The 23,677-nt window shown below is 49.2% G+C and overlaps 1 protein-coding gene across 3 annotated transcripts in view; it reads left to right on the plus strand.

The window, feature by feature from the left end:
• LOC147729385 (uncharacterized) overlaps positions 1 to 23,677 on the plus strand; it is a 387,516-nt gene that overhangs the window by 251,340 nt on the left and 112,499 nt on the right. For all 3 annotated transcript variants that reach the window (XM_086959688.1, XM_086959690.1, XM_086959691.1), the window contains exon 3: positions 18,860 to 18,967. In XM_086959688.1, coding sequence (XP_086815814.1) covers positions 18,860 to 18,967 — 108 coding nt within the window. The remainder of the gene's footprint in view (positions 1 to 18,859; positions 18,968 to 23,677) is intronic.

Below are 23,677 nucleotides of genomic sequence, written 5' to 3' on the forward strand. Positions count from 1 at the left end.
TGTAACCCACTGGAGTACATCCAAAGTGTAATCCAAAGGAGTATACCTAAAGTGTAACCCACTGGAGTACATCCAAAGTGTAATCCAAAGGAGAATACCTAAAGTGTAATTCAAAGAGATTTTTCCAAAGGCAATCCAAAGGAGTACACCAAAAGTGTAATCCAAAGGAGTATACCTAAAGTGTAATCCAAAGGAGTATACCTAAAGTGTAACCCACTGGAGTACATCCAAAGTGTAATCCAAAGTAGAATACCTAAAGTGTAATCCAAAGGGGTACACCAATGTGTAATCCACTGGAGTGCATCCAAAGTGTAATCCAAAGGAGTATACCTAAAGTGTAACCCACTGGAGTACATCCAAAGTGTAATCCAAAGTAGAATACCTAAAGTGTAATCCAAAGGGGTACACCAATGTGTAATCCACTGGAGTGCATCCAAAGTGTAATCCAAAGGAGTATACCTAAAGTGTAACCCACTGGAGTACATCCAAAGTGTAAACCAAAGTAGAATACCTAAAGTGTAATCCAAAGGGGATACTACTAAAGCTAATCCAAAGGAGTATACCAAAAGTTTAATCCAAAGGGGATACTACTAAAGCTAATCCAAAGGAGTACACCAAAAGGGTAATCCAAAGGGATACTTCCAAAGCTAATCCAAATCAGTATACCAAATGTGTAATCCAAAGGGATACACCAACGAGTAATTAACTGGAGTACATCCAAAGGGTAATCCAAAGGAGTATACCAAAAATTTAATCCAAAGGGGTACACCAATGTGTAATCCATTGGAGTACATCCAAAGTGTAATCCAAAGGAGTATACCTAAAGTGTAACCCACTGGAGTACATCCAAAGTGTAATCCAAAGGAGAATACCTAAAGTGTAATTCAAAGAGATTTTTCCAAAGGCAATCCAAAGGAGTACACCAAAAGTGTAATCCAAAGGGGTATACCATTGTGTAATCTATTGGAGTACATCCAAAGTGTAATCCAAAGTAGAATACCTAAAGTGTAATCCAAAGGGGTACACCAATGTGTAATCCACTGGAGTGCATCCAAAGTGTAATCCAAAGGAGTATACCTAAAGTGTAACCCACTGGAGTACATCCAAAGTGTAATCCAAAGTAGAATACCTAAAGTGTAATCCAAAGGGGTACACCAATGTGTAATCCACTGGAGTGCATCCAAAGTGTAATCCAAAGGAGTATACCTAAAGTGTAACCCACTGGAGTACATCCAAAGTGTAATCCAAAGTAGAATACCTAAAGTGTAATCCAAAGGGGTACACCAATGTGTAATCCACTGGAGTGCATCCAAAGTGTAATCCAAAGGAGTATACCTAAAGTGTAACCCACTGGAGTACATCCAAAGTGTAATCCAAAGTAGAATACCTAAAGTGTAATCCAAAGGGGATACTACTAAAGCTAATCCAAAGGAGTATACCAAAAGTTTAATCCAAAGGGGATACTACTAAAGCTAATCCAAAGGAGTACACCAAAAGTGTAATCTAAAGGGATACACCAATGAGTAATCCACTGGAGTATATCCAAACTGTAATCCAAAGGAGTACACCAAAAGGGTAATCCAAAGGGATACTTCCAAAGCTAATCCAAATCAGTATACCAAATGTGTAATCCAAAGGGATACACCAACGAGTAATTAACTGGAGTACATCCAAAGGGTAATCCAAAGGAGTATACCTAAAATGTAACCCACTGGAGTACATCCAAAGTGTAATCCAAAGGAGTATACCTAAAGTGTAACCCACTGGAGTACATCCAAAGTGTAATCCAAAGGAGAATACCTAAAGTGTAATTCAAAGAGATTTTTCCAAAGGCAATCCAAAGGAGTACACCAAAAGTGTAATCCAAAGGAGTATACCTAAAGTGTAACCCACTGGAGTACATCCAAAGTGTAATCCAAAGTAGAATACCTAAAGTGTAATCCAAAGGGGTACACCAATGTGTAATCCACTGGAGTGCATCCAAAGTGTAATCCAAAGGAGTATACCTAAAGTGTAACCCACTGGAGTACATCCAAAGTGTAATCCAAAGTAGAATACCTAAAGTGTAATCCAAAGGGGTACACCAATGTGTAATCCACTGGAGTGCATCCAAAGTGTAATCCAAAGGAGTATACCTAAAGTGTAACCCACTGGAGTACATCCAAAGTGTAATCCAAAGTAGAATACCTAAAGTGTAATCCAAAGGGGTACACCAATGTGTAATCCACTGGAGTGCATCCAAAGTGTAATCCAAAGGAGTATACCTAAAGTGTAACCCACTGGAGTACATCCAAAGTGTAATCCAAAGTAGAATACCTAAAGTGTAATCCAAAGGGGATACTACTAAAGCTAATCCAAAGGAGTATACCAAAAGTTTAATCCAAAGGGGATACTACTAAAGCTAATCCAAAGGAGTACACCAAAAGGGTAATCCAAAGGGATACTTCCAAAGCTAATCCAAATCAGTATACCAAATGTGTAATCCAAAGGGATACACCAACGAGTAATTAACTGGAGTACATCCAAAGGGTAATCCAAAGGAGTATACCAAAAATTTAATCCAAAGGGGTACACCAATGTGTAATCCATTGGAGTACATCCAAAGTGTAATCCAAAGGAGTATACCTAAAGTGTAACCCACTGGAGTACATCCAAAGTGTAATCCAAAGGAGAATACCTAAAGTGTAATCCAAAGGGGTACACCAATGTGTAATCCACTGGAGTGCATCCAAAGTGTAATCCAAAGGAGTATACCTAAAGTGTAACCCACTGGAGTACATCCAAAGTGTAATCCAAAGTAGAATACCTAAAGTGTAATCCAAAGGGGATACTACTAAAGCTAATCCAAAGGAGTATACCAAAAGTTTAATCCAAAGGGGATACTACTAAAGCTAATCCAAAGGAGTACACCAAAAGGGTAATTCAAAGAGATTTTTCCAAAGGCAATCCAAAGGAGTACACCAAAAGTGTAATCCAAAGGGGTATACCATTGTGTAATCTATTGGAGTACATCCAAAGTGTAATCCAAAGTAGAATACCTAAAGTGTAATCCAAAGGGGTATTCCAACGTGTAATCCACTCTAGTGCATCCAAAGTGTAATCCAAAGGAGTGCTTTCAAAATGAAATTCAAAGGGGTTCATCCAACTTCAACCCAAAGCGGTGCACTTAAAGTTCCAGTCAGGAATGAACCTTCTTTGGCTGGCAATCCAGACGTAAAAGCTGAATTCATGAAATATTTCAATAAAACAGATTTCTGTTGGTAAAAACATCTAAAAATACAGATAAAAAAGTAATAATAATAAATATTAGATTCAGTATACAATTCGGTTGAAGAAATAATACCCTTGGCCATAGACAGAGCACACTTACATAATCAGTGTTCTTTATATGCTGCTTACTAGATGTACCTCTTCTGGTAGCTGAATACCTTTTAATAAAGTAATTTGTTGCATAATAGATTTGAGGAGTACCTAACTTTTGCAAAAATGCAAGACGTTTCTTATAATGTCTAATTCTAGCAACACGGAGTACCGGGACCAAGAAGCGCGTCCTGTGCAAGGAATACAAAGTACAGAACATAAAATGCAGAGTGCTTTGCTTTGGGTCAGGATCACAGAGACGATTGGGAGATTAGTAAACGAAGTAACCTGCATGGGATAAGCCCAGACAAAGTGAATAATATTGAAACGCACCTAGTGAGATCAAATCTGTACCTCTCATTTTGGACACAAGACGTACAATTCCAGACGGGCTGTGGATTTAATAGATACATAAATTATAGCTGTTTGTAATCAATAGAAATCCCCCAGGCTGCACTCTTCTCTGCCTTTGTAAAAGAGCTCTCTAATCAACGCTTTAGTGTCACTCTTAATACTTTCAGGATTTGTTAAAAACACGCTCAGATTCCCAAAGTGCATAAAAAAGATTTGACATCTTGTCAGGAGCCAAGAAGCAGTCTGTTGGCTCAAGAAATCCTTGTTGCCTGTACACCAGAATTAGGAGAACAATTCCGGCTGCTCGGAAGCCTTTGGTTCATGGCAGCGAGGTAGGGGATTGAGGAATAGTCACCTGCTCCTGCGGATCATCCAAGTGCAGTATTCAGGTACTTGACACTTCTCTCTGCCAAGAAATGGACCATACTTTGTCTACACAGAGGCAGTCTTAAATCACCTCCCTAGTAATCTAAGCTTCTGGTGTCCCCCAGATCCTTAGCCAAAGGAGCAAGGTACCGGTTTTAATTCTATCCTCCAAAAAGTTTACACCAAGCTCTAAGTGGCATGCAAAGGTGGGCAGGGATTGTGGTGCGGCTAATAGTCTGGGCAAACACTTATTATCTGGAGGGAATATTCTTTTTTGTAGCCCCTTAGCCCAGCTCAATAGAAAGCATCACAACACACTGTGTATTACAGATCGTAAGCATTTCCTTAATAGGTTTGTGGCCCAGTCTTGCTGTTTTAAATAGTGAGTCAATGGGTCTCTGATTCTGGAGTGCACCTGATGTAAATAAGAGGTCGCAACACACATTGGGGTCAAACTCAATCCCTAAATATGTAAAATGTTTCACTTCAGCAACGTCAGTGCCCCGAGTTGGTTTTGGCCCAGAGCAGCCATAGAATCTTTAAACCCATCCACGCGAGTTCGCAGCCCTCTCAGCATTCTTCAGATCAAAGCCGCGTCATCTGCATAAAGCAGACCTGGGATGAAATATCCTTTATCTGGGCATACCTTTCCCCATATGTGTCATGGATTGTGCTAGGCCAATAATATAGATTTAAAAGAGCAGGGGGGTCACAGAACCTTTCCGCAGGTCCATGTTGACCTGATCTCCGGTGAGCGCTCCCCGTTTACCCTTTGACATCTTTTGGCCACAATGATTGAGGGTGTTCTATGTAACAGGCCAATCAAAGCTCTATCATTGGCTTGGTAGTTTAGTCTGCCCTGTTCCCATGATGCACTGGGCCAGGGACAGACTGATTTGCATATAGCCAGGTTCTGAGCTGGGATGGGGCAGTGAGATAAATAACGGTGATGGATCAAGCCCTGATCTTTGGACTGGGTAAGAGTGGTCTGCTCAATTCAGACACTCTGTTCATCACCACCCCCTTTTGTAAATCGATTTTGGCCACTATAGGTGTGGCAGGGTATACTCAGACATGAGTCCCTTTCTCACTGCTCCATCAGGATTCAAGCAAGCCGGGCCGAAGAAGGCTGAAATGCCAGAAACCGGTCCCCGGTAGCTTGTCTCCTTTCTGGTGAAGAATTGGCTTGGTAGTTTAGTCTGCCCTGTTCCCATGATGCACTGGGCCAGGGACAGACTGATTTGCATATAGCCAGGTTCTGAGCTGGGATGGGGCAGTGAGATAAATAACGGTGATGGATCAAGCCCTGATCTTTGGACTGGGTAAGAGTGGTCTGTTTAACTCAGACACTCTGTTCATCACCACCCCCTTTTTGTAAATCGTTTCCCCATATGTGTCATGGATTGTGCTAGGCCAATAATATAGATTTAAAAGAGCAGGGGGGTCACAGAACCTTTCCGCAGGCCCATGTTGACCTGATCTCCGGTGAGCGCTCCCCGTTTACCCTTTGACATCTTTTGGCCACAGTGATTGAGGGTGTTCTATGTAACAGGCCAATCAAAGCTCTATCAAACCCTTTTCTCTCCATAATGGATCACAATATAGTACAATTCAGCAGATCAAATGCCCATGAGAGATCCATAAATGCTACATGTCTGGACCCCCCCAGAATTGACATATTTACCTAGGATGAGCTGTAGGTTTCTGCACTGATCAATAGTGCCCAAACCTCTAGGAAACAAATATATTGCACTCTAGAAAGTATCTGCTTCTCCTCTAACCCGGACTCCATTTGGAGGCAATACATCTACCCAGGATCTTTCATGATCTATCCAGCAAGGAGATTAAAGTGTAATCCAGAGGGTTCACCAATGTGTAATCCATTGGTGTGTATCCAAAGTATAATCCACAGGAGCACTCTCCAAATGTAATTGAAAGGGGTGCAGCCAAACTGTAATCCAAAGGAGTATGCCTAACATGTAATGCAATGGGGCACTTCTAAAGGTAATCCAAAAAAGTAATCCAAGGAAGTACTTTCAAAATCTAATCCAAAAGAGTACATCCAAAGGATTATACATGAAGTGTAATCCAAAGGAGTATACCCTAAAGTGTAATCCAAAAGTGTATACCTGACGTGCAATTCAATGAGATACTTCCAAAGTGCAATCCAAAGGAGTAAATTTAAAGTGTAATCCAGAGGGTAACCCAAAGTGCTATCTTTTGAGATGTGCCCAGGGTGTAATTCAAAAGGGTATGCTGAAAGTGTCATCGAAAGGCATATTCCAAAGTGTAGTTCCACTGTTGCAGATTGTCACTGCAGCCCCTTTACCAGTCTTTGGGGTAGACTTGGGGACTACTCGTTAAATAAGGCAAACAACTTCCTACTCCCTGAACTGGAAAAGAGCTGGTTCTCCAGAGCCAGCTCAGGGTAACCCATTAGATTTTAGACGGAGCTCTCCGGCACACATAGGGACAGCGGCACTGGAATAGGACACACCACGTTGCCGCTTCTCCTGGCTTGGCTCAAGCTTGGCTCAGAAGAGCCCTGATGTCTATGCTGCTGAAATTATTGAAACTGTACTGTCCTGGAAAGGAGCTGCCCGACTGTGAGAGCAAGAGGGCAGCTGTTTGGATCTATATGAAGGACAACTGGCGGGAATGAGCCAGCCCTGGAGCCCACCAAGTCTGCAGCCACCTGCTGGGAGCTAGCCCTGGAGTCACGCAAGTTTTCAGCCTCCTGCCAACGGCCAGCATTTAGCCACGTGAATCCACAGCCACCTGCCAGGGTCAGCTCTGGAGCCATATGAGCCTGCTGCCACCTGCTGAGGGGCAGCCCTGGAGCCATACAAGTTTTCAGCTATCTGCAAAGGCCCAGCCGTAAGCCACAAGATTCTGCAGCTACCTGCCGAGGACCAGCCCTGAAGCCACATGAGATTTCAGTGTCTAGTTGAGGGCCAGCCCTGGAGCCACAGGAGATTTCAGTGTCTAGTTGAGGGCCAGCCCTGGAGCCACAGGAGTATGCAGCCTCCCGCCAAGGGCCAGCCCTGGAGCAATGTCAGTCTGCAGCCTCCTGCCAAGGGCCAGCCCTGGAGCCACAGGCGTCTGCAGCCTCCTGCCAAGGGCCAGCCCTGGAGCCACAGGCGTCTGCAGCCTCCCGCCAAGGGCCATGCCTGGAGCAACAGGAGTATGCAGCCTCCCGCCAAGGGCCATGCCTGGAGCAATGTCAGTCTGCAGCCTCCTGCCGAGGGCCAGCCCTGGAGCCACAGGCATCTGCAGCCTCCTGCCAAGGGCCAGCCCTGGAGCCACAGGCGTCTGCAGCCTCCCGCCAAGGGCCATGCCTGGAGCAACAGGAGTATGCAGCCTCCGTCCGAGGGAGTATGCAGCCTCCTTCCGAGGGAGTATGCAGCCTCCTTCCGAGAAAGTATGCAGCCTTCTTCCGAGGGAGTATGCAGCCTCCTGCCAGGGCCAGCCCTGAGCTTTGCAAGTCTTCAGCCTCCTTCCAAATAGCGAGTCGCATAACCTATTTAGCGAGCCGCAAAAAAATTGAAACTCGCTAAATAGGCTATGTACACGGCCCAATATGTTTTAGCATGCGCAAACGGGTTCGCTAACCCGTTTGCGCATGCAAAAACTGGTCGTACATCTGGCCCCTAAATAAACCTCCTGGTGTGGGGGAGTCATTATATTGTGTGTGTTTTTTTTAGGAAATAAAATCCTGCCTTGGGATTTTGTTTTTTGTATAGAACAAACACATGTTAAACGTTCCTCGTACGGTACCCTCCGTCAAGCTTGTAATACATCGAGAGGAACTGCTGTGACGGCAGCTGCTGTCAATGTTAAGACTTGTCTACAGGGCTGGTGGACAACTCTAAATTAAGGGGCACATGCATGAAAGTTTCATTTTGCGATTACCAATTAGCGATTTTTTAGAAATCGCTATTTGGTAATCGCACTATGCAATGCAACAAAACAAACAGCAAATAGCGATTCTCTAATTGCAATTCCTTAAAGTTGATGGTAATTAGCGTTTCCTAAAAGCATAGTTCGCATTTAGGAACGGCTTCTTGCATTTGCGTTAGGATTCGCAAATTATGATTCCCTATTTGCATTCACAGTTTAGGGAATCGCAAAAGATTGTGATTACCTAAAATGTGAGGAAAAAAACGTTCATGCGTTAGAAAAGGCCATTTTACGATCACAAAAGAGCTTGATGCATGCGCCCCTTAGTACCTTACCTTACCTCTGTGTGTCTAGTTTTAAATCAGCGCCTTATTTTTTGTGAGGAGCGGTCCTGACTGAAGATCATGTGTGTCAAGTTGTATCTGAGTTTCAAACTCCTACTTCCTCCGGGAGTAAGGCTCCGTTTCAAACTCCTACTTCCTCCGGGAGTAAGGCTCAGTTTCAAACCCCTACCCCCTCCAGGAGTAAGGCTCAGGTTCCCCTACTACCTCCGGCAGTAAGGCTCAGTTTCAAGCCCCTACTACCTCCGGGAGTAAGGCTCAGTTTCCCCTACTAGTTCCAGCAGTAAGGCTCAGTTTCAAGCCCCTACTACCTCCGGTCGTAAGGCTCAGTTTCCCCTACTAGTTCCAGCAGTAAGGCTCAGTTTCAAGCCCCTACTACCTCCGGGAGTAAGGCTCAGTTTCCCCTACTAGTTCCAGCAGTAAGGCTCAGTTTCAAGCCCCTACTACCTCCGGGAGTAAGGCTCAGTTTCCCCTACTAGTTCCAGCAGTAAGGCCCAGTTTCAAACTCCTTCTTCCTCCGGGAGTAAGGCTCAGTTTCCCCTACTATCTCCAGGAGTAAGGCCCAGTTTCAAACCCCATACTTCCTCCGGGAGTAAGGCTCAGGTTCCCCTACTACCTCCGGCAGTAAGGCTCAGTTTCAAACCCTTACCCCCTCCGGGAGTAAGGCTCAGTTTCCCCTACTAGTTCCAGCAGTAAGGCCCAGTTTCAAACTCCTTCTTCCTCCGGGAGTAAGGCTCAGTTTCCCCTACTATCTCCAGGAGTAAGGCCCAGTTTCAAACCCCATACTTCCTCCGGGAGTAAGGCTCAGGTTCCCCTACTACCTCCGACAGTAAGGCTCAGTTTCAAGCCCCTACTACCTCCGGGAGTAAGGCTCAGTTTCCCCTACTAGTTCCAGCAGTAAGGCTCAGTTTCAAGCCCCTACTACCTCCGGGAGTAAGGTTCAGTTTCCCCTACTAGTTCCAGCAGTAAGGCTCAGTTTCAAGCCCCTACTACGTCCGGGAGTAAGGCTCAGTTTCCCCTACTAGTTCCAGCAGTAAGGCTCAGTTTCAAGCCCCTACTACCTCCGGGAGTAAGGCTCAGTTTCCCCTACTAGTTCCAGCAGTAAGGCTCAATTTCAAGCCCCTACTACCTCCGGGAGTAAGGCTCAGTTTCCCCTACTGGTTCCAGCAGTAAGGCCCAGTTTAAAACTCCTTCTTCCTCCGGGAGTAAGGCTCAGTTTCCCCTACTATCTCTAGGAGTAAGGCCCAGTTTCAAACCCCCTACTTCCTCCGGGAGTAAGACTCAGGTTCCCCTACTACCGGCAAAAAGGCTCAGTTTCAAACCCCTACTCCCTCCCTCCGGGAGTAAGGCTCAGGTTCCCCTACTACCTCCGGCAGTAAGGCTCAGTTTCAAGCCCCTACTACCTCCGGGAGTAAGGCTCAGGTTCCCCTACTACCTCCGGCAGTAAGGCTCAGTTTCAAGCCCCTACTACCTCCGGGAGTAAGGCTCAGTTTCCCCTACTAGTTCCAGCAGTAAGGCTCAGTTTTAAGCCCCTACTACCTCCGGGAGTACGGCTCAGTTTCCCCTACTAGTTCCAGCAGTAAGGCTCAGTTTCAAGCCCCTACTACCTCCGGTCGTAAGGCTCAGTTTCCCCTACTAGTTCCAGCAGTAAGGCTCAGTTTCAAGCCCCTACTACCTCCGGGAGTAAGGCTCAGTTTCCCCTACTAGTTCCAGCAGTAAGGCTCAGTTTTAAGCCCCTACTACCTCCGGGAGTAAGGCTCAGTTTCCCCTACTAGTTCCAGCAGTAAGGCCCAGTTTCAAACTCCTTCTTGCTCCGGGAGTAAGGCTCAGTTTCCCCTACTATCTCCAGGAGTAAGGCCCAGTTTCAAACCCCCTACTTCCTCCGGGAGTAAGGCTCAGGTTCCCCTACTACCTCCGGCAGTAAGGCTCAGTTTCAAGCCCCTACTACCTCCGGGAGTAAGGCTCAGGTTCCCCTACTACCTCCGACAGTAAGGCTCAGTTTCAAGCCCCTACTACCTCCGGGAGTAAGGCTCAGTTTCCCCTACTAGTTCCAGCAGTAAGGCTCAGTTTCAAGCCCCTACTACCTCCGGGAGTAAGGTTCAGTTTCCCCTACTAGTTCCAGCAGTAAGGCTCAGTTTCAAGCCCCTACTACGTCCGGGAGTAAGGCTCAGTTTCCCCTACTAGTTCCAGCAGTAAGGCTCAGTTTCAAGCCCCTACTACCTCCGGGAGTAAGGCTCAGTTTCCCCTACTAGTTCCAGCAGCAAGGCTCAATTTCAAGCCCCTACTACCTCCGGGAGTAAGGCTCAGTTTCCCCTACTGGTTCCAGCAGTAAGGCCCAGTTTCAAACTCCTTCTTCCTCCGGGAGTAAGGCTCAGTTTCCCCTACTATCTCTAGGAGTAAGGCCCAGTTTCAAACCCCCTACTTCCTCCGGGAGTAAGACTCAGGTTCCCCTACTACCGGCAAAAAGGCTCAGTTTCAAACCCCTACTCCCTCCCTCCGGGAGTAAGGCTCGGGTTCCCCTACTACCTCCGGCAGTAAGGCTCAGTTTCAAGCCCCTACTACCTCCGGGAGTAAGGCTCAGGTTCCCCTACTACCTCCGGCAGTAAGGCTCAGTTTCAAGCCCCTACTACCTCCGGGAGTAAGGCTCAGTTTCCCCTACTAGTTCCAGCAGTAAGGCTCAGTTTTAAGCCCCTACTACCTCCGGGAGTAAGGCTCAGTTTCCCCTACTAGTTCCAGCAGTAAGGCTCAGTTTCAAGCCCCTACTACCTCCGGTCGTAATGCTCAGTTTCCCCTACTAGTTCCAGCAGTAAGGCTCAATTTCAAGCCCCTACTACCTCCGGGAGTAAGGCTCAGTTTCCCCTACTAGTTCCAGCAGTAAGGCTCAGTTTCAAGCCCCTACTACCTCCGGGAGTAAGGCTCAGTTTCCCCTACTAGTTCCAGCAGTAAGGCCCAGTTTCAAACTCCTTCTTCCTCCGGGAGTAAGGCTCAGTTTCCCCTACTATCTCCAGGAGTAAGGCCCAGTTTCAAACCCCCTACTTCCTCCGGGAGTAAGGCTCAGGTTCCCCTACTACCTCCGGCAGTAAGGCTCAGTTTCAAACCCCTACCCCCTCCGGGAGTAAGGCTCAGGTTCCCCTACTACCTCCGACAGTAAGGCTCAGTTTCAAGCCCCTACTACCTCCGGGAGTAAGGCTCAGTTTCCCCTACTAGTTCCAGCAGTAAGGCTCAGTTTCAAGCCCCTACTACCTCCGGGAGTAAGGTTCAGTTTCCCCTACTAGTTCCAGCAGTAAGGCTCAGTTTCAAGCCCCTACTACGTCCGGGAGTAAGGCTCAGTTTCCCCTACTAGTTCCAGCAGTAAGGCTCAGTTTCAAGCCCCTACTACCTCCGGGAGTAAGGCTCAGTTTCCCCTACTAGTTCCAGCAGTAAGGCTCAATTTCAAGCCCCTACTACCTCCGGGAGTAAGGCTCAGTTTCCCCTACTGGTTCCAGCAGTAAGGCCCAGTTTCAAACTCCTTCTTCCTCCAGGAGTAAGGCTCAGTTTCCCCTACTATCTCCAGGAGTAAGGCCCAGTTTCAAACCCCCTACTTCCTCCGGGAGTAAGACTCAGGTTCACCTACTACCGGCAAAAAGGCTCAGTTTCAAACCCCTACTCCCTCCCTCCGGGAGTAAGGCTCAGGTTCCCCTACTACCTCCAGCAGTAAGGCTCAGTTTCAAGCCCCTACTACCTCCGGGAGTAAGGCTCAGTTTCCCCTACTAGTTCCAGCGTAAGGCTCAGTTTCAAACCCCTACTACCTGCGGGAGTAAGGCTCAGTTTCCCCTACTAGTTCCAGCAGTAAGGCTCAGTTTTAAGCCCCTACTACCTCCGGGAGTAAGGCTCAGTTTCCCCTACTAGTTCCAGCAGTAATGCTCAGTTTCAAGCCCCTACTACCTCCGGTCGTAAGGCTCAGTTTCCCCTACTAGTTCCAGCAGTAAGGCTCAGTTTCAAGCCCCTACTACCTCCGGGAGTAAGGCTCAGTTTCCCCTACTAGTTCCAGCAGTAAGGCTCAGTTTCAAGCCCCTACTACCTCCGGGAGTAAGGCTCAGTTTCCCCTACTAGTTCCAGCAGTAAGGCCCAGTTTCAAACTCCTTTTTCCTCCGGGAGTAAGGCTCAGTTTCCCCTACTATCTCCAGGAGTAAGGCCCAGTTTCAAACCCCCTACTTCCTCCGGGAGTAAGGCTCAGGTTCCCCTACTACCTCCGGCAGTAAGGCTCAGTTTCAAACCCCTACCCCCTCCGGGAGTAAGGCTCAGGTTCCCCTACTACCTCCGACAGTAAGGCTCAGTTTCAAGCCCCTACTACCTCCGGGAGTAAGGCTCAGTTTCCCCTACTAGTTCCAGCAGTAAGGCTCAGTTTCAAGCCCCTACTACCTCCGGGAGTAAGGTTCAGTTTCCCCTACTAGTTCCAGCAGTAAGGCTCAGTTTCAAGCCCCTACTACGTCCGGGAGTAAGGCTCAGTTTCCCCTACTATTTCCAGCAGTAAGGCTCAGTTTCAATCCCCTACTACCTCCGGGAGTAAGGCTCAGTTTCCCCTACTAGTTCCAGCAGTAAGGCTCAATTTCAAGCCCCTACTACCTCCAGGAGTAAGGCTCAGTTTCCCCTACTGGTTCCAGCAGTAAGGCCCAGTTTCAAACTCCTTCTTCCTCCGGGAGTAAGGCTCAGTTTCCCCTACTATCTCCAGGAGTAAGGCCCAGTTTAAAACCCCCTACTTCCTCCGGGAGTAAGACTCAGGTTCCCCTACTACCGGCAAAAAGGCTCAGTTTCAAACCCCTACTCCCTCCCTCCGGGAGTAAGGCTCAGGTTCCCCTACTACCTCCGGCAGTAAGGCTCAGTTTCAAGCCCCTACTACCTCCGGGAGTAAGGCTCAGGTTCCCCTACTACCTCCGGCAGTAAGGCTCAGTTTCAAGCCCCTACTACCTCCGGGAGTAAGGCTCAGTTTCCCCTACTAGTTCCAGTAGTAAGGCTCAGTTTTAAGCCCCTACTACCTCCGGGAGTAAGGCTCAGTTTCCCCTACTAGTTCCAGCAGTAAGGTTCAGTTTCAAGCCCCTACTACCTCCGGTCGTAAGGCTCAGTTTCCCCTACTAGTTCCAGCAGTAAGGCTCAGTTTCAAGCCCCTACTACCTCCGGGAGTAAGGCTCAGTTTCCCCTACTAGTTCCAGCAGTAAGGCTCAGTTTCAAGCCCCTACTACCTCCGGGAGTAAGGCTCAGTTTCCCCTACTAGTTCCAGCAGTAAGGCCCAGTTTCAAACTCCTTCTTCCTCCGGGAGTAAGGCTCAGTTTCCCCTACTATCTCCAGGAGTAAGGCCCAGTTTCAAACCCCCTACTTCCTCCGGGAGTAAGGCTCAGGTTCCCCTACTACCTCCGACAGTAAGGCTCAGTTTCAAACCCCTACCCCCTCCGGAAGTAAGGCTCATGTTCCCCTACTACCTCCGACAGTAAGGCTCAGTTTCAAGCCCCTACTACCTCCGGGAGTAAGGCTCAGTTTCCCCTACTAGTTCCAGCAGTAAGGCTCAGTTTCAAGCCCCTACTACGTCCGGGAGTAAGGCTCAGTTTCCCCTACTAGTTCCAGCAGTAAGGCTCAGTTTCAAGCCCCTACTACGTCTGGGAGTAAGGCTCAGTTTCCCCTACTAGTTCCAGCAGTAAGGCTCAGTTTCAAGCCCCTACTACCTCCGGGAGTAAGGCTCAGTTTCCCCTACTAGTTCCAGCAGTAAGGCTCAATTTCAAGCCCCTACTACCTCCGGGAGTAAGGCTCAGTTTCCCCTACTAGTTCCAACAGTAAGGCCCAGTTTCAAACTCCTTCTTCCTCCGGGAGTAAGGCTCAGTTTCCCCTACTAGTTCCAGCAGTAAGGCCCAGTTTCAAACCCCCTACTTCCTCCGGGAGTAAGACTCAGGTTCCCCTACTACCGGCAAAAAGGCTCAGTTTCAAACCCCTACTCCCTCCCTCCGGGAGTAAGGCTCAGGTTCCCCTACTACCTCCAGCAGTAAGGCTCAGTTTCAAGCCCCTACTACCTCCGGGAGTAAGGCTCAGTTTCCCCAACTAGTTCCAGCGTAAGGCTCAGTTTCAAACCCCTACTACCTCCGGGAGTAAGGCTCAGTTTCCCCTACTAGTTCCAGCAGTAAGGCTCAGTTTCAAGCCCCTACTACCTCCGGGAGTAAGGCTCAGTTTCCCCTACTAGTTCCAGCAGTAAGGCTCAGTTTCAAACTCCTTCTTCCTCCGGGAGTAAGGCTCAGTTTCCATTACTATCTCCAGGAGTAAGGCCCAGTTTCAAACACCCTACTTTCTCCGGGAGTAAGGCTCAGGTTCCCCTACTACCTCCGGCAGTAAGGCTCAGTTTCAAACCCCTACCCCCTTCGGGATTAAGGCTCAGGTTACTTAAACAACTAGTCACTTCCCCCACCCACATCGCAGGTCACACACTCGACCCAATCTTCACCTCCAGCAACCATGTCTCCTTCAGCCACACCACGGACCTCCTCTGGACTGACCACAGCTGCGTTCACTTCACCTACAACAAACCAAAACCCAACATCCACCTCCAACCTACCCTGCAAAGAAACTGGAACAAAATCACCACGGACCAAATCTCTGCATCGCTCCTTCGAAACTCCCCAGCCCTCTCTTCTAACACCAACGAAGCCGCCGCCAACCTCACCCTATGGTTATCCAACACCGCCGACACCTTAGCACCACTGAAAAAACGTCAAAGCAAACCTGGCAGCAAGAAGGCCTCATGGTTCAACGATGATCTCAAAAAGTCCAAGAAACTCTGCCACTCCCTTGAAAAGGCCTGGAAAAAAGACCCAACCACCAGCACCAAGGACGCCTTCAAAAGCGCCACCCGCACTCACCACCAATTGATCCGAAAAGCCAAGAAAACAGCATTCAAGGATCGACTTGACAACAACGCCCACAACAGCAAGGAACTTTTCAACATCGTCAAGGAATTTTCCAATCCCTCGGCCAACTCCAACGACATCACCCCCTCTCAAATCCTCTGCGACTCCCTAGCCTCATTTTTCCACAACAAGATTGCAGACATCCACAACAGCTTTGACAACCAACCCGGAAACCAACCCACCCTACCATTTGCTGATCATCTTCCCCCCGTGAACACCCTTAACGACTGGAACCCAATCTCCACTGAGGACACCATCCGCCTGATGAATTCCATCCACTCAGGATCCCCCACAGACCCATGTCCTCACCACATCTTCAACAAAGCAGACTCCGTCATAGCACCGCACCTCCGAGACGTCCTCAACTGCTCCCTCAACTCCGCCACCTTCCCGGAAGACTGGAAACACGCTGAACTCACCGCCCTTCTGAAAAAACCAACAGCAGACCCCACCGAACTCAAAAATTACCGCCCCATCTCGCTTCTTCCATTCCCGGCCAAAGTCATCGAGAAAGCTGTCAACAACCAGCTCGCCGCCTTCCTCGAAGCCAACAAATCCCTCGACCCCTCACAATCTGGCTTCCGAGCAAAACACAGCACTGAGACCGCCCTCATCGCAGCAACAGACGACATTCGAACTCTTCTGGACAATGGAGACACAGTCGCCCTCATCCTCCTTGACCTCTCTGCAGCTTTCGACACAGTCTGCCACAGCACCCTTTTACAACGCCTCAATAACATCGGAATCCAAGGAAAAGCACTTGAATGGATCACCTCGTTCCTCACCGGAAGAACCCAGAGAGTCCGCCTTCCTCCATTCAAGTCCGAGGCCTCTGAAGTCATCTGCGGCGTACCACAAGGATCCTCACTCAGTCCCACCCTCTTCAACGTATACATGAGCCCCCTCGCGGCCATCGCACGCCAACACAACCTCAACATCATCTCTTACGCGGACGACACTCAACTGATCCTTTCCCTCACCAATGACCCCAGCACCGCCAAAACTAACCTACACGAAGGAATGAAAGAAGTTGCCGAATGGATGAAACAAAGCCGTCTGAAACTGAACTCGGACAAAACAGAAGTCCTCATCTTAGGTACATCCCCCTCTGCATGGGACGACTCCTGGTGGCCAGAAGCCCTCGGAAAAGCACCCATCCCGACAGACCACGCACGGAACCTAGGCGTCATCCTGGATTCTTCACTCTCAATGAACAGACAAGTCAGCGCCGTATCCTCTTCCTGCTTCAACATTCTTCGCATGCTCAGAAAAACATTTCGCTGGATCCCCTCCGAAACAAGGAAAACAGTCACCCACGCTCTGGTCACGAGCCGACTGGACTACGGAAACACCCTCTACGCAGGTACTACCGCAAAACTCCAGAAGAAACTCCAACGAATCCAAAACGCCTCAGCCAGGCTCATATTAGACATCCCACGCAACGAACACATCTCTGGTCACCTTAAAGACCTCCACTGGCTACCCGTCAATAAGAGGATCACTTTCCGTCTGCTTACCCACGCACACAAATCACTCTACGACATCGGACCAGATTGCCTCAACTCACGACTGTCCTTCTACACCCCCTCCCGCCAACTACGTTCTTCCAGCCAAGCCCTCGCCACTGTACCTCGCATCAACAAGACCACCATGGGAGGCAGATCCTTTTCATACCTGGCTGCTAAAACATGGAACTCACTCCCCGCTTACCTTCGCCTCACCCAGAACCACCTAGCATTCAGAAAGCAACTCAAAACATGGATATTTGACAAATAATCCTCCTCCCCTTCCTAAGCGCCTTGAAACCCTCTGGGTATGTAGTGCGCTATACAAATTCCATGACTTGACTTGACTTGACTACTACCTCCGGCAGTAAGGCTCAGTTTCAAGCCCCTACTACCTCCGGGAGTAAGGCTCAGTTTCAAGCCCCTACTACCTCCGGGAGTAAGGCTCAGTTTCCCCTACTAGTTCCAGCAGTAAGGCTCAGTTTCAAGCCCCTACTACCTCCGGGAGTAAGGCTCAGTTTCCCCTACTAGTTCCAGCAGTAAGGCTCAGTTTCAAGCCCCTACTACCTCCGGGAGTAAGGCTCAGTTTCCCCTACTAGTTCCAGCAGTAAGGCTCAGTTTCAAGCCCCTACTACCTCCGGGAGTAAGGCTCAGTTTCCCCTACTAGTTCCAGCAGTAAGGCTCAGTTTCAAGCACCTACTACCTCCGGGAGAAAGGCTCAGTTTCCCCTACTAGTTCCAGCAGTAAGGCTCAGTTTCAAGCCCCTACTACCTCCGGGAGTAAGGCTCAGTTTCCCCTACTAGTTCCAGCAGTAAGGCTCAGTTTCAAGCCCCTACTACCTCCGGGAGTAAGGCTCAGTTTCCCCTACTAGTTCCAGCAGTAAGGCTCAGTGTCAAGCCCCTACTGCCTCCGGGAGTAAGGCTCAGTTTCCCCTACTAGTTTCAGCAGTAAGGCTCAGTTTCAAGCCCCTACTACCTCCGGAAGTAAGGCTCAGTTTCCCCTACTAGTTCCAGCAGTAAGGCTCAGTTTCAAGCCCCTACTACCTCCGGGAGTAAGGCTCAGTTTCCCCTACTAGTTCCAGCAGTAAGGCTCAGTTTCAAGCCCCTACTACCTCCGGGAGTAAGGCTCAGTTTCCCCTACTAGTTCCAGCAGTAAGGCTCAGTTTCAAGCACCTACTACCTCCGGGAGAAAGGCTCAGTTTCCCCTACTAGTTCCAGCAGTAAGGCTCAGTTTCAAGCCCCTACTACCTCCGGGAGTAAGGCTCAGTTTCCCCTACTAGTTCCAGCAGTAAGGCTCAGTTTCAAGCCCCTACTACCTCCGGGAGTAAGGCTCAGTTTCCCCTACTAGTTCCAGCAGTAAGGCTCAGTTTCAAGCCCCTACTACCTCCGGGAGTAAGGCTCAGTTTCCCCTACTAGTTCCAGCAGTAAGGCTCAGTTTCAAGCCCCTACTACCTCCGGAAGTAAGGCTCAGTTTCCCCTACTAGTTCCAGCAGTAAGGCTCAGTTTCAAGCCCCTACTACCTCCGGGAGTAAGGCTCAGTTTCCCCTACTAGTTCCAGCAGTAAGGCCCAGTTTCAAACTCCTTCTTCCTCCGGGAGTAAGGCTCAGTTTCCCCTACTATCTCCAGGAGTAAAGCCCAGTTTCAAACCCCCTACTTCCTCCGGGAGTAATGCTCAGTTTCTAACCCCTACTACCTCCGCCAGTAAGGCTCAGTTTCAAACCCCTACTACCTCCGGGAGTAAGGCTCAGTTTCAAACCTCTACTACCTTCGGGAGTAAGGCTCAAGTTTACCCCACTACCTCCGGGAGTAAGGCTCCGTTTCAAAGCCCTACTACCTCCAGGAGTAAGGCTTCATTGCTTGAATCTTTTTGTTTGAGACTTAGATGTACAAAGTGAGTTTTTCCAATTTGAATGAAATACTTCCTGAGTCCCAGGGACATTGGTGGTAACCAACAGGTTCTGCCCTGCTTCACTGGCCATCACATAACACAGAGATAATCCCTCAGGTGTGTACCACCCTCTCTTCTCCCTCGAGGGTGCTTTACTGCTCCACACAAAGAGTCAGGGATCGGCACCTTGTTTGACCCCCCCAATTCATTCTCTCCTTAGGAAACTATGGCTTCATGGATCAGATCGCAGCGCTGAAGTGGGTTCAAGACAATATTCAGGCCTTTGGGGGAGACCCAGCGAAGGTGACCATCTACGGCCAGAGCTCAGGTAAGAAAAGGAACCAGGACCTTCACTGGTTATACCTTAAGTAAAACCTGTCCTCCCCTCCTCTGCGTACACCCTCCTCTGTGTGCACCTCTCCTTTTCTATGTACTCCCTCTTCTGTGTCCTCCTCACTATCTCTGTGCACACGCTGGCCACTCCCCTCCTTACCTTCTCTGTGCACACCCTGGCCACTTCCCTCCTTACCTTCTCTGTGCACACCCTGGCCACTCCCCTCCTTACCTTCTCTGTGTAGACCCTGCTCTGTGCCGTCTTTCCTTGTGTACGCCCTCCCTCTGTGTACATCCTGGTCTGTGTACTCCCCTCCTTACCTTCCCAGTGTACTCTACTCCTTACCTTTCCTGTGAACACCCTCCCCTCCTTACCTTCCCTCTCTACACCCTCCCCTCCTTACTTTCCCTGTGTACACCATCCACTCCTTACCATTCCTGTGTACACCCTCCACATCTTACCTTCCCTGTGTACTTCCTTCTCTGTCCCCGCCTTCTCTGTGTAGACCCTGCTCTGTGCCGTCTTTCCTTGTGTATGCCCTCCCTCTGTGTACATCCTGGTCTGTGTACTCCACTGCTTACCTTCCCGGTGTACTCCCCTCCTTCCCTTCCCTGTGTACTCTACTCCTTACCTTTCCTGTGTACACCCTCCCCTCCTTACCTTCCCTCTCTACACCCTCCCCTCCTTACCTTCCCGGTGTACTCCCTCCCTCCCCTCCTTACCTTCTCTGTGTACACCATCCACTCCTTACCATCCCTGTGTACACCCTCCACATCTTACCTTCCCTGTGTACTTCCTGCTCTTTCCCCGCCTTCTCTGTGTAGACCCTGCTCTGTGCCGTCTTTTCTTGTGTACGCCCTCCCTCTATGTACATCCTGGTCTGTGTACTCCCTTCCTTTCCTTCTCTGTGTACCCCACTCCTTGCCGTCACTGAGTACATCCTACCCTCCTTACCTTCTCTGTGTACACCATCCACTCCTTACTTTCCCTATGTACACCCGCTGCTCCTCACCTTCCCTGTGTACACCCTCCACTCCTCACCTTCCCTGTGTACACCCTCCCCTCCTTATGCTCCCTGTGTACACCGTCCTCTCCTTACTTTCCCTATGTACACCCCCAACTCCTCACCTTTGTACACCCTGCCCTCTTCCCTCCTTATCTACCTTCCTTGTGTACACCCTCTCCTCCTAACCTTCCCTATGCACACCTTCCACTCCTTACCTTTTCTATGTTTACCCTCCCACTCCTTACCATCTCTGTGTACACCCTCCCCTCTACACCCTCCACTCCTTACCTTCCCTGTGTACACCCTCCACTCCTTACCTCCTCTGTGTATACCCTCCCCTCCTTACCTACCTTTCCTATGTACATCCTACCCTCCTTACATTCCCTATGTACACCCTCCACTCCTTACCTTCCCTGTGAACACTCTACCCTCCTTACCTACCTTCCCTATGTACATCCTCCCATTCCTTATCTTCCCTGTGTACACCCTCCACTCCTTACGCTCCCTGTGTACTCCCTCCACTCTTTACCTTCCCTGTGTACTCCACTCTTTACCTTCCCCATGTAACCCTCCAATCCTTATCTTCCCTGTGTCCTCCACTCCTTACCTTCCCTGTGCCCTCCACTCCTTGCCTTCCCTGTGTATACACCCTGCCCTCCCCCCTCTTTACCTACCTTCCCTGTGTACACCCTGCCCTCTCCACTCCTTACCTTTTCTGTGTTTACCCTCCCAATCCTTACCTTCTCTTTGTACACCCTTCCCTCCTTACCTTCCCTGTGTACACCCTACCCTCCTTACCTACTTTCCCTACGTACATCCTCCCCTCCTTACATTCCCTATGTACACCCTCCACTCCTTACCTTCCCTGTGTACACCCTCCACTCTTTACCTTTCCCATGTACATGCTCTCATTCCTTATCTTCCCTGTGTACACCCTCCACTCCTTACGTTCCCTGTGTACTCCCTCCACTCTTTAACTAAGCATGGGCGAATTTTGTGAATCTCGCGTTCGCGAATTTTGCGGATTTGCGAACTCGCAATCCGCAAAATCCGCGAATTCTCGCGAATTTGCGGATTTTTTTTTTGTGTGTTTGCGCGGGTTTCTGCCAGTTCGCGAGGGTTTTGTACAATTTCGCAAATTGCGAACTTACCTGTCGGGTCGCAAGTTTCGCGAACTTGTTGTTTCTACGTGTCCAGCCTGTTTGGGACACTCTTCTTCATCACTGCCACTCTCTGTCACCACTGCCACTCTCCGACTACTCATGCCACCCTCTGGCCCACCCATGCCACCCTCTGTTTCATCACAGCACCCTCTGGTTGTCCAGTCAGTGTACATTATTGTGGCAACGCAAGCACACCTTCCCTGCCTCAAGTGACCTGAATTAATTTGGGGCTGATTAATGTGTCACAGAATATTTTTTTAGCTGGCACCTGCTTCCTTAGTGCTTCCTGATTAGTGATCTTTTGCACTTGCTAAGTGCTTTCATTGTTGCAAAATTAGTTACAACACCTGCCCTGCCCCAACTGACAATAATGAATTAGGGGCTGATTAATGGATTTGAACTTCCAGCCTGGCTCCTGCTTGTCTCCCTTAGCTGTAATTCAGGACCTTTGTGGCATATGTGTAACTATTCTGAGGTTCAGAGCAGGGTCACATAATAGTTGCAACTGGCAACTGAACTCTGGAGGGGCCCCTCAGGAAGCACTACAGGAAATGGCTACTAATGATGAGCCTGAACTTTTGAACCTGGTAAGTAGTTTCAGTTTTGCTAAGATCGTATTTCTGCAATTTTGCACTTATTCGCGGGGCGCGAAGTTGTACTGGGAAGCCGCGAACTCACGCGAACAGTGCGAGCAGTGCGAGCAAAATCCGCTGCTCGCGGATTTGCGGATTTTGCGGGAGATTCGCGAATCTCGCGGATTGCGAATTTACAGAAAATCCGCAAAATCCGCGAGCGAAACGGATTTTCCGCCCATGCTTATCTTTAACTTCCCTGTGTTCTCCACTCCTTACCATCACATGTACTCCCTCCAATCCTTACCTTCCCTGTGTCCTCCACTCCTTACCTTCCCTGTGTCCTCCACTCCTTGCCTTCCCTGTGTATACACCCTGCCCTCTCCACTCCTTACCTTTTCTGTGTTTACCCTCCCACTCCTTGCCTTCCCTGTGTACACCCTCCACTCCTCACCTTCCCTGTGTATACCCTCCCCTCCTTAAGTTCCCTTTGAACACCCTGCCCTCTCCACTCCTTACCTTCCCTGTGTACACCCTCCACTCCCTACCTTCCTTGTGCACACCCTGCCCTCTCCTCTCCTTACCTTTTCTGTGTTTACCCTCCCACTCCTTACCTTCTCTGTGTACACCTCCCCTCCTTACCTTCCCTGTGTACACCCTCCACTCCTTACCTTCCCTGTGTACACCCTCTACTACTTACCTTCTCCGTGTACACCCTCCCCTCCTTACCTACCTTCCCTATGTACATCCTCCCCTCCTTACCTTCCTATGTACTCCGTCCACTCCTTACCTTCCCTGTGTACACCATGCTCTCTCCAATCCTTCCCTTCCCTGTGTACACCCTCCACTCCTTAACTTCCCTGTGTACACCCTCTCCTCCTTCTGTTCCTTGTGTACACCGTTCAATCCTTCCCTTCCCTGTGTACACCCTCCATTCTTTAACCTTTCCTGTGTACACATTGGCCTCCCCCTCCTTACCTACCTTCCCTGTGTACACTCTGCCGTCTCCACTCCTTAACCTTTCTGTTTACACCCTCCCACTCCTCACCTGCCCTGTGTACACCATCCTCTCTTTACCTTCTCTGTGTACACCCTCCACTCCTTACCTTCCCTGTGTACACCCTGCCCTCTCCACTCCTTACCTTCCATGTGTACACCCTCCCCTCCTTACCTTCCCTGTGTACACCCTCTACTCTTTACCTTTCCCATGTACATCCTCCCATTTATTATCTTCCCTGTGCAAACCCTTCTCTCCTTACCTTCCCTGTTTACACCCTCCACTCTTTACCTTCCCTGTGTACACCCTCCACTCCTTACCTTGCCTTCTCTGTGTCCACAATCCCCTGGTTACCTTCCCTATGTGCAACCTCCACTCCTCACCTTCCCTGTGTACACCCTCCACTCCTTGCCCTCCCTCTTTATACCCTCCACTCCTTACCTTCCATGTATACACCATCCCCTCCTTACCTTCGCTGTGTATACCCTGCCTTCTCCACTCCTTACCTTCCCTGTGTACACCCTGCCCTCTCCACTCCTTACCTTCCCTGTGTACACCCTGCCCTCTCCACTCCTTACCTTCCCTGTGTACACCCTGCCCTCTCCACTCCTTACCTTCCCTGTGTACACCTTGTCAGGTCGCACTCTGCAGGGTCCAATTGTCGCAATATAGGCTCCACCTCCTGACCTCACCAACACCCTGATATAGGAATACACAGGGTGTTCGAGTGATCGGGCGAGGGAAATAAAGAGAAAGGGAGGGACGGAAGGGAACAGCTGGGAAGGGATAGCTGAAAGAGAAAACACACCAACGTTATAATATACACAGGAAAACACTACTCTCTTTTCATTCTCGCTAATGCCCCTCTATTCACCTGCCTCAGGTTCTCCAAAATGCCCTCCTGCTTCTGTAATGATATGGTGAGCTTAATATGTTCCTGATCCCTAAAGGTAGAAGAGACAGGTT

This window comes from Lissotriton vulgaris, chromosome 2_2, assembly GCF_964263255.1.
Source record: "Lissotriton vulgaris chromosome 2_2, aLisVul1.2, whole genome shotgun sequence".
Classification (NCBI taxonomy): Eukaryota; Metazoa; Chordata; class Amphibia; order Caudata; family Salamandridae; genus Lissotriton; species Lissotriton vulgaris.